The sequence below is a fragment of the Solanum verrucosum genome, unplaced genomic scaffold, assembly GCF_900185275.1.
Source record: "Solanum verrucosum unplaced genomic scaffold, falcon-dt-bn FXZP01000007.1, whole genome shotgun sequence".
Lineage (NCBI taxonomy): Eukaryota > Viridiplantae > Streptophyta > Magnoliopsida > Solanales > Solanaceae > Solanum > Solanum verrucosum.
This window is the reverse complement of record NW_026020177.1, coordinates 4440756-4451991: the sequence shown is the minus strand read 5'-3', so window position 1 is coordinate 4451991 and position 11236 is coordinate 4440756. Positions and strand designations below refer to the sequence as shown.

General features: G+C 32.9%; 1 protein-coding gene and 1 pseudogene across 1 annotated transcript; both read right to left on the bottom strand.

Moving 5' to 3' along the window:
- Positions 1–328: 328 nt before the first annotated feature.
- LOC125829011 (peroxidase 40) lies at positions 329–2428 on the bottom strand. Its single transcript, XM_049508294.1, has 3 exons — positions 1659–2428; positions 1385–1576; positions 329–953 (listed from the first exon to the last, which is right to left on the bottom strand). Exons 1-3 carry the CDS (start codon positions 1920–1922, stop codon positions 381–383), a joined length of 1029 nt encoding a protein of 342 aa, XP_049364251.1. The 5' UTR covers positions 1923–2428; the 3' UTR covers positions 329–380.
- Positions 2429–2455: 27 nt separating this feature from the next.
- On the bottom strand, positions 2456–5135 carry LOC125829116 (uncharacterized; annotated as a pseudogene).
- Positions 5136–11236: the final 6101 nt, after the last annotated feature.

Genomic DNA, 11236 nt, shown 5'->3' with positions numbered 1-11236 from the left:
GAGTTAATTTAGTTAAACTCTAATTTGGATCTGGGCAATGTTCCTCCTCGATCTACAACTATGACATAAGATTAAATGGAACATTACTGAACATACACAAATACGGTCATTTAGTTATTTTCACCTCCCGTATGTGAAACTATATATATCACAGTTGAGATAAGTTAGCTTTTGATTAGTAAAGTATTGATATACTTATTTAAGTTTATAAGTGACATTGGAGCTATTATACAGTCATCCAACTATTTATTAACTTATCTTAAATTTAAATGAAATAAACACATCAAAATATAGTGTTTAAAGAGAAGAAATTAACACGCATAGCATATATAGAATGATATCAATAGTAATAGCAAAGTTACAAATTGGGCTATCCAACTTTAATTAATAACCCTACAGTTAACGCGAATTTCGCCATTTGTTCCTGTTGGTGGTGGTAAGCTTCCCATTTTGAGCATGGAGTTTTTGAAATCCTCAAGAAACATAGATGGATCGTCTACATAATTCTGCACAATTTCTCTAGTGTTATCGTCATCTCCAGTTGCTAGGACTTGATCAGAAACAAGCAAACCTTTTCCTGATAGAAGATTAACGTAGTAGTGATTATCGAACGTTGATGGAGTCATGTCATCAAGATTTGCTAGTGTAGTGTTATTGTTAGCTGAGCACAGTTGTTGCAGTGACTGCAAGAAATCCAAGTTCATCTCTGAATTGCTAACGCCCGCGTTATTGTTGTTTAGCCTGGAGCTAAATGTAGCACATCTAGCCTTCCCAATTGTATGTGCACCTGACAGAGTGACCATATCTTGAAGAGAAAGACCAAGATTTTGAAAGTTGGTAACAAGGGTGGCTACATTTGAGTTTGGTCCTGGGATGTTGTTATTTGCTGCTGTTTTGCTTGCTGTTAAGCTATCCTTTCTCCCCATTTGCACTTGCCATCCCAAGCCTCCTGACTGCAATCCATGCATTAAGTCGAAAATTCAAAAAACATTATTTTAAGGGAAAAGATTCAAATATGACATCGAACTTTGAGAAAGCGGTCATTTATGTCATCTGTTAAAAGTTTGGTTCATCTATGCCATTTCTGTTTGAGAAAAGGCTCATTCATGCCATTATTTGTTAACTGAAAGAAGTTTCGATTTTGCAAAACCACTTTTACTCGTGGTCAATTATGATTTGATCACGTCTTTAATTAAATCAATTTTTAAGAATGTCATTCAATTAACAAATAATGACATGGATGAATCTTTTCTCAAATGAAAATAGCATAGATGAGCCAAACTTTTAACTGATGGCATAATGAGCATTTTCTCAAAGTTCGATGGCATATTTGAGCATTTTCTCTTATTTTAACTCAGAGTCATTTTAAAGAAAGAGGATATACAAGGACAACAGAATCTCTAGCAGCAATAGAAAGAATATCAGCACACGATACAGTTTGGGGACAAGCATATTCTAGATCAGCTTTGATGTTATCAATCACTTCAAAACCCCTTAATGAGTTCAGGTTTGGTCCAGCTGTTTTCTCTCCGCTAAAACTAGGGGTATCGTCCAGGAGTACTGATGCGTCGCATCCCTGAAATACATTCAACATGAATATTAAACATGGAAAATATTTACGCACAAAAAAGAAAGACAGAAGAAATAATGTGACTTGCATTAACGAAACAGTCATGGAAATGAAGACGAAGCAAAGAAGCAGCCATTCTGGGGTCTTGGGACACTGCACTTTCCACCCATGAAAAGATGATAGCTTCAGCTTCTGGACAGCTGTTTAGGTACAAACCAAAACTTAACGCGATGGTTACACCATCAATGCATGTTTTCTCCAACTTGTTTGAAACAACATTTCCACTTGCAAATGTTACTGAAAACTTGATCAGTAGCATCATGCAGAAAGAAGCTAAGTAGAAGGAAGCCATTAAATTTCTACAGTAACTTAATGAGAAAGTTGTGTTTTTTGAAGTTAATACTGAAAGTTGAGGCCTTAAATAGAGGAATTGTTCACTGCAAACAGAAAAAGGGAAGAGCAGTTAAGAAGAAGACATAGTCCAAGGCAAATGAGTCAAATTGGAAATGAACATTACATGAGAGGTCCCATGGTGTATAACAATCCACCTAATACCAACTGCTCTCAGATCTTGCAACATGTGATTACTGAACAAAATGATTTGCTATTCATTACTTCTTGTTTATGCAACTTATCGGAATTACACTTTGGAGATAATATTACAAAAATTAACACCAACGAAGGAGAGCTCCAACAGCTAAATCATTGATGTACAATGAAATGAAACCTATGTGTTATGTAGAGAAGTCCTTTGAAGCAGTATGTAATTTGAAACAAAATCTCAGCTAACAAAGCATCTTTTCATGACCATAACTAGCTGATAATACATACACATTCTCAAGGACAAACCACATGGTCAATTAAAACTATAGTATCTTTTCAGGCTTAAAGAGGTTCCCAATTGACAAAATTGGGATCGTACATCTTATATTCATAATCTGCATCAAGGTCCTCCATTGTTCTGCCAAACACAAAATGTTTTGTTCCCATAGTGGTGAACGGCATCAGACCACCAAAAGCTCTAGCAGTTTTGATCCCCATGGCAATCTTTCTGTGAGCCTTGACACTAATTCCAGTCTATACATAACCAAAAAGAAAGAATAAAATACATTTCATGTGTTCTGTCACCAGTATTAGTCGATAGATTTGATTACAAACCTTGCTCCTCTTGAGGAGAATTCCAGCCTCCGTGATGAAGCTAGCTAGGAACCTCACGTTCTGTATTGCAAATATGTTTAAATGTATAAATCAGATAACTCCGTTAGGCCAAACTTACAAGGCAATAAGAATCAATCCAGTACTTGGGAATGTGATATTCAGTACCAATAAACTGACCAGCAAGAGAAACCTTTTTGAAAATTTGACCAGCAGAGAAACTTGATGCTAGTATATTAAATAAGCAATATACGTGCTGGAGGGTGTCTCCACATGCAGATATTTATACAGATAACTTTTGAAGACATACATGGTCAAAGTGATGCAGAACCAAGAATACCAACCCTGAAACCAGCTTTGCGCAAAACTTCCTCTGTTGTAGTTTCAATCATCCCTTTTAAAGGGCTTGCGAACTCCTGGTTTTCTAAGATCAAGATCCTGAAGATAATAATGAATAGCTTAGAGGTGGACATGGCAGCACCATAGAGAATAGGTTGAGTTACGGCAACAAATTAATGCCATCCATAAGTTTGCTCTTGCCACAGAGAATGCAGATTGAAACAAGGTGTACTAGGAAATAAGCACTTCGACCATACAATTTTAGCACACCTAAACATTTGAAAGTTTGACGGAAGCTGTTGAAACGCCAATGGGTGCAAAATATACAAAAACCACAATGAGACGTATCCTCATACGGAAATGACACTCGCGATACTAAAAGCACGCCAGAAATGCTACCTCATTTCTCATACCTTGATTTTACAAGTGTTCCCTGGCCAAAAGGTCATCTGCTCTGTAAGCATAATCATCTTTCTCTACTTCATCAGGATCAAACTCAAAATATCTGGCTTCTTCCTTCAACTTACCATCCATCCCATCTGATAACGTATCAAAACTCTCATCCAGACCATTCAGTAAACTAGATCTTTCCCAGAACTGAACGTGGAGCCCAACCTAGATGTATCATAAGCCTTTTCTACCCTATCAAGCTTTCTGAAAAAGGAGTTTGAACTTGGACGGTTCCCCATACTATCACCAAAGAGCAGTCTTTCAAAGTCTTCAGTAGACTCAAATGAGTTGGTGCTTTGCTTATCATCAGGGGCAGTGTAGTGACAAGGAAAGTTCATGTGGATAAAAGCAAGAAATTGGCATACATAAAAAAGTTGATGAAGACCACTGGCAAAGAAGCACATAATTCCACAATAAAAAAAGTATCAAACTAAAGCTGGAGCGCATGAAAGATAAAATTCGTAATGTCAGTTTGGATTGTCCAATATGAAAGGCATACAATTTACCAAGGAACAGTGTGGCCAGTCTATCTTGTTTGTCGATTTCTTGTTATCTTGTTCTTCAGCATTTAAAGATCGTATCATTAGCTTTTGGAATCCTCCTTAAGCTAAGGCAACTTACTAGTCAATTGGAAAGTATGTACCTAAAACCTAGTTATCTCCACTCCTCAAATTATCAGTGATTGGAAAAAGGAGGTCACGTCGGAGAAGCTTCACTCATCACATTATATTCAATCAGAAAAAATGCATTTCCTATAACTCTGTAGACTACAAGCACATACTTCATTTTGAATATCAATTAAAAGTTTTTATCTTTTTGTATTTTAAAAAAATAAAACTAGTATGGAAACCAAAAGTATGTAAGAAATTCAGGGTAATTGAAGACAAAAGTTTTTAGCTTCACAAGCACGAAAAGAAAATTGGCTCAATAGAAAATCGCTGAATAAAAAAAAGGACTCAGGAAAACTAAAACTTGCACATCTTTAGTAACAAAAATTGCAACTTGGCATGATAACTATGGAATTTGATAGAGAATTGAATAAATAGTACCTACCAAAATTTGGAAGTGCAGAAAAGGTCCTGAAAACAAGAGTAGCTCAAGTGGCAAAAGGTGGAGGATTTGTGGCTTAGGTCGCAGGTTCAAGCCCCACACCATGCAAAGCGAAGCCCGGTATTTAAGTGGAGAAGGGTAGAGGGGCGGGCCCATTATCCACCGAGTTTAGAAGGCTGTGATTGGTCCAAAGGGTGGGTCACAGACGGATTTCTCGGTTATCAAAAAAAAAAAAAAACAAGAGGATGATGACAAGAAGAATGAGATAAGCAAGCATTGGCAGTCCATAACACCCCGTATAAGTTTCATCTTGCCTACAATAATGTAAAATCCCTTAACCTTAGAGAATTCATTATTTTGATAAACCATTCAATCTCATCAATTAGCCAACTCCAGCTTGAAACAGAGTCAATTGATTGATTCAATTTTTTATGTAACAAATACTTCCAAGCTGTGGTGAAGGTAGAATTTCTCCAAGGGCTTTCAAACGTAAAATATTGTAATTAGAAGAATAATCACACAACACAATATCATAAACCGAACAAACTGTACAGTGATAATCTAAAGCCATTTCTAATATGATCTAGAATTCTAGACACAAAAAAATGGGGCTAAAAGTAATTATTGGACCTTTAGAACATCACTCATTAATTCATTTTGATGCTCAGCCTAAAATGCAGATATTTAGTTATTATTTGCCTTAACATTTTAGTACTTCTAATCGTTGTTTGAGTATTAACTACAGTGATTCGTGTTTAATACTGTATTTTTACTTTGTCGATACATTAGAGATGGATTTTGCAGCAAAATTGGGTGAAAATATTAAAATTACAAAAAGATCAAAGAAGATTCATGATGAAAGACAAAATAATACGACACAAAATAGCTTAATGATTGAAAAGAAGATATTTCAAAGGTAACAAGTGCAAATTGAAATGAATTGAAGCAAGCAGCTTTAAAAAGTAAGTGGAATCACAATTATTGCTCCCAGTTCGTAACCTTCATCTGGTGCGCCACCAATGCAACGCGGTGGTGCCACGCCCAGTAGTGGTTTCTGAACTTCAATTTACCAAGCACACCACCAGTAGACGCGCCACCCATAATGCCCAAAAATTTTCCTATTCTGAGTTAGATTTTGATTTGGTTTTTAAAACCCAGACTTTTTTGTACTCTATGGACCCGTTTGGCCATAGATTTCCCAAGTAATATTTGGGGAAAAATTTGGCAAATAATGTTTGACAATACAATTTACCATTATTTGACAAATACCTTTGGCAAATATCCCAAATTCCCAAATACTAGTTTTTTCTAGTATTTGGGCTAAATTTCATTATTTGGGATATTTTAAAAATTGAAATTTTACACCAAAACTTTTATCTTTTACAAAAACACCCTCTATAGTAGTTGTTTGCGTTATATTACATAATCTTTTTACATAAATACCAAAGTAGTGATGAAATATTTAGTGAATATGAAAGTGATGATATGGTTGTTGATGAAAATGATAAACAATCGGCTAAGGGTAACAAAGTCATGTGCTTTATCTACTTCACGATGCATGGAATGATGCTTGTTGCACTCATTACAAACTACCACATTGCTTCATTGTCATGGACACCACTTGTTATTTGTTGCAACGAAGATCCAATTGACTTGTAATACAAACTTATGATTAGTTTTGATAGTTTTTAAAACTTATGGGTATAAATCATATTTTTCTAAAAAAGTGAAATATGTTTCTCAAATACTATGGCCAAACAAATGGTGAAATTTCACCCAAATTTTCACCCAAATAATATTTGCCAAGAATATTTGGAAATCTATGGTCAAACGCTAGCTATAAATATATTCTAAACTATACATACTAAACACAGTTTTTAGACAACTTTTGACCTTGGGAGAGCTAAGAGTTGCCATGGAGGCCAAAGTTTATTGGGTTTCAATTGTACTTTCACTATGGTGGACCACCCTTCATAAAGCACCTTTGGGCAGTAGCTACTATCGGGATCCATTTCGAGATCAATTTGATAATGAAACTCTTTAAGCAATGATCTTAATTCTTATCTATGTCATTTCTCTTGACGCTATACAAAAGACAACCATCAAAAACCACTTAACCTCTTGACCTCTTCTCTAAAACAAAACGTCACGCGGACAAATCGATAAAAGTGAAAACGAGGAGGAAATGCTTATTTACAGTTATTGTAGTACGATTTTTCATTTCCTGATTGGCCTTTCAATAAGTTTTCTTCTCCCTACTATTAGTCATTGTGAGATTTATTGTTTTGCTTCCATGTCTATATGGAAGTAACTTCTCATTTTTTCCTTTCAAGATTGTTACTATTTGAATATTGATTTCAAGTAATTAGTTTATCACATTGATTTATCTATTTGATCATGAGCTTAATTATTCGATTGTTTGGCCGACTATTTAATGAATTGAACTTGAAAGTGAGAGTTCAAGATTGCAATAAGATTAAATAGGACATATTCTTAACGTTTGGCATCGAGGAGAGGATATGCACTTAGGATGGACATATACCTAAGTTGCTTTACTTGGTTAATTTACCAAAGTTGAAATGCATTCAAGTTAAGGCTCACAACCATGACATATAGGTGTGAAACTAATTCGAACAAGTGATTATTAAAGACTCAAAGGATTCTTATTTGTAATATTAACCTTGTTAATGAGTAAATTAGATAACGTGATTGTTAGATAGCTCATAACCCAAGATCAATTTCATCTCATTGATAACATGAAGAATTGTTCTTTCCTGGTTAGAGTTCATTATTTGCTTTCCTTTATTTTTAGTTAGTTTATAATTATATAGTGTTATTTCATGTTTCGATAATTAGAATTAATTTAGCTTAGTAAACTCTAAACGAGTTTTAGGCTAAAGACATCCTTAAACTATGACTCAAACCTAAAATACATCCCTGTGTTATTATACTAAACAAAATACATCTCTTGACTAATTCAAAAGTTGCAACAATTATCCTTCTGTTTAGTTTCTGTCAAAAACTAACTGCCCCTACCTCGAATATCCCTATTCTATTCTTCCCTTTCGTCTTCAACAATCTTTTCTTTCCTTCTGAAAAAGCCTAGAGCTTTTGGATAGAGAAACCATATACTTAACTCTTTACACCATTACCAATTGAAGAGCTATAGCTTTGTCACAATTTGTATTCTACGCTATATATAGTTGTGCTTCACAAATAAAAGCAAAAATCAAGTCCATATTTTTTCTCTATCCAGCAGTGTTTCAATTGGTTAATGTGATTGACGAGTGACATTAATTAAATTTTGTTCTCTTCATCTTCTTCATCTTGAAAGAGATTAGCTTATTTTCTAAAGGAACTACAAATAACCAAACAATACCAAAGATCTTCTAAGCTAGTGTTAAAATGCCTTTTACCTGTTTGGTAAAATGATCCAAAGAAATTGAAAGTATTGGTATGACACGAATTAATATAAAATTCACTAATTGTTTCCGTCATAAATCATCGCCACTTGTGTTGATTAAAAGGTATGGTAGTATTAAAAGAAAAAAAAAGAATAAGCTGAACAGTATATATGTTTTAAATAGGAGACCAAGAAATACTACTCCATCTTTTACCTTTTTATTACACCTCAGTGATTCTACCCTGTGCATAATGAGTATTTATGTGATAAATTTTCTTCAGTCGTTAATGCTTTTTACATGTGACCGAAGAAGGTGAAAGATGGTTGGACAGGAGGGACACAAATTGAGAAATTAAAGGAGAAAATGATGTGGTTTATGTGTATGTCGTTAGTTTTTGACAGAAACTAAACAGAAGGATGATTGTTGCAACTTTTGAATTAGTTTAGCTATGTTTTTTCTGTTTACTATAGTAACACAAGTATGTACTTTAGGAATGAATCATATTTAAGGCACAACCACATATACATTTGGGATGAACACATATCAGAAGAAAATACTATTTAAATCCTTATTTTTGTGTATGGATGAATAAATCCTTATTTTTGTGTATGGATGAATCAATGATTCCTATTCATCCATCATATTCTAGACATCATTAACTAGCTCCCAAAATGCACGAAACTTTAATGTAAAATGAAAGAGCTTCAACACTAACAGCAAATCTTTGTACATCCAACACCCTCTATTTACTAGAGGTTTATTGAAAGCAGTGGCGCATTAGAGCGACATTATATGTAAAGTATAACAATTTTATATCAGATTTGGATAGAAAAAACAACTAGGTGTGTGTGCTATGCGTATTCTGAAGATTCTGGGAAAATATCAAAAATGTTGGAGCTATGTTCGAAAGATATTCTGGTTTCAGAGTAAATGTTTGAAGAAATTAAAGAAAAATACTTTAATTTGCGTAAACAGGGAAGAAGGGGCAAAAGGGTGGTACCTCGGCGGCGGCGAAGCGGATGTGGAAGAAGGTGGGTAGTCACCGGGAAGGATGTATTTCTAACAGTTGGATCAAAATCCTGATAAGTGTTCACTATAGCCCAATTAGGTTTTTCAGCTGGGCTATTAACCCAAATAGGTTGTCAAAAAGGCATTTGAGATTTTAGGGAAAATTAGGTAGTTAGACGAGTTAAAATAAGTGAAAATTTCATATATGACATATATTACTCTAATATTTTCAAGTTATAGCACTAGAATTAAACTTTCAAGTTGTAACAATTAAAAATTTCAAGTTGTAACAGTTTCTTAAAAAAAAAAAAGCTTTTTCAAAATAATTGTAAAAAATTGTTTTGAAAAAAATAAAAACATAAAAAAATAAAATAATTCGTTTCTGAAAAAAAAAGGTAAAAAAGGGAAATAAGTGTGTTAATTAAATTTGAATTGATTGAAGATAATTACTAATTAGCATAAATTAAGGAAATTCAAACTAATTAAAAATATTTAGTTTCCTTATTTCACTCTAATTTGTTAAAATTAATTAAAAATTCTGATTTCATCCATTTTCTTCCACGTTTCTCTCTCTTCAATTTTTTTCCAGAAATCTTGTCACTCTCATCTAATTCATATTCGTTTTTATTCAATAATCTTTATTTTATGGACGTCTTCTTATTAGTATTAATAAAACATGGTGGTAGATGGGATCCTTCATGTTAGTGTTCTTTGCGATTTTTTATTTGTATTGTAATACAAACCAAACGTTCAAAAAAATTATGAACAATGATTCTGGAAAAAAAATATTCAGATTTTGTTTGTGAATAATAGTTTTAATTATGGCGTTTTTGGTATGAATATTCACTTTTGAAATTACATAAAATTTGTTTGAAATTGGTATAGATTTTGTTTGAACATTCATTTTTTTGTATGTTTCTGGTTAAAAAATTACATAAAATTTATTTGAATTTGGTATATTGGTTATACCATGTTGGTACGATTTTAGAATTATATTTGAATAAATATTGTATATTGTTTGTCTAATAAATGACAATTAATAGTTAAAAGTGGTATTATTTTGGTATTATAGTGTCATGATTCTGCTGTGAAAAAGTGACGACTTATGTCATGAAATAGATATAATTTTGGCATGAAATAGGCATGAAAAATGTGCATAATAATTAAAAATGTGCATAATAATTATATGAAATTTGTATACTGATTTAAGATTTTTTTGTTGTGTATAATAACTTGTAGGGAGACCACAAGTTGTAAATGGTTTGCTGATGTGAAATTCAAGAGGTCTAAGATTATGTGCAGTACATGTCGTCGGGAGGAACACAATAGGAAGACATGTTCAAATTACCCTTCTGAAAAAAAGACATAATTTATTTTTATTTTTATTTAGCTGTTTTATTGTGGCAAACTCATGTTTTGATTTATTTTGTCTTTTAAGTTAATGAATTATAATTTCAAAATATCTACTCCCTCTGTTTCACAAAGAATGACCTCCTTTCCTTTTTAGTCAGTTTAAAAAAGAAGGACCTCTTTCCTTTTTTGGTAACATTTTACTTTTTGCTTTCCACGTGGCATGTTTAAGACCACAAGATTAAGGGCAATTTTGTACATTTGACATAACTTTAATTTAGGACCACAAGATTCAAAAGTCTTCTTTATTTACTTAAACTCCGTGTCAAGTCAAACCAGGTCATTATTTATGAAACGGAGGGAGTATTATGTGTGCTAGTTAATCATTTGTCTATTCAGTGTTTTTCAAATGTATACTCAAAAAATAGGTAATGTTGGTATGCAATTGATATTGACTGGAAAAATTAAGTTAAATCTTAGTATGAAATTGGTATACATTTGGTATCCAACTGACATCCCAGTGGTAAAATTGAAAAAAAAAAACATGTAATTGAGATTTCAACTGAAATAGCCAACGTAAAACTAGCTAATATTGTATCCAATTTGTATAAATTTAGTATTGAATTGATATCCCATTGGAAAATTGAAAAATCAACTTGTGGTTGAGATTTCAATCAAATTAGACAACCTAAACAAGTTAATATTGTATTCAATTGGTATCCAACAGATATCCCACTTGAAAATGAAAAATAAAATAAAAATGTAACTGATATTTCAACCAAATTAGACAATCTAAAACAAGTTAATATTTTATCCAATTTATATACACTTGGTATCCAACTTGAAATTTTAGAACAAAGACAAAAAATAAAAATGTATAAAATTAGTATCCAACTTGAAAACGATTCAA

What these genes read in the sequence shown, in the direction of transcription:
- LOC125829011 (XM_049508294.1), bottom strand. Translation starts at nt 1,922, where the DNA reads ATGGCTTCCTTCTACTTAGCTTCTTTCTGCATGATGCTACTGATCAAG. An exon ending in TCCATGACTGTTTCGTTAAT is followed by an intron (nt 1,577 to 1,658) that starts GCAAGTCACATT and finishes AATGTATTTCAG; the next exon opens with GGATGCGACGCATCAGTACT. An exon ending in CTAGAGATTCTGTTGTCCTT is followed by an intron (nt 954 to 1,384) that starts GTATATCCTCTT and finishes CATGGATTGCAG; the next exon opens with TCAGGAGGCTTGGGATGGCA.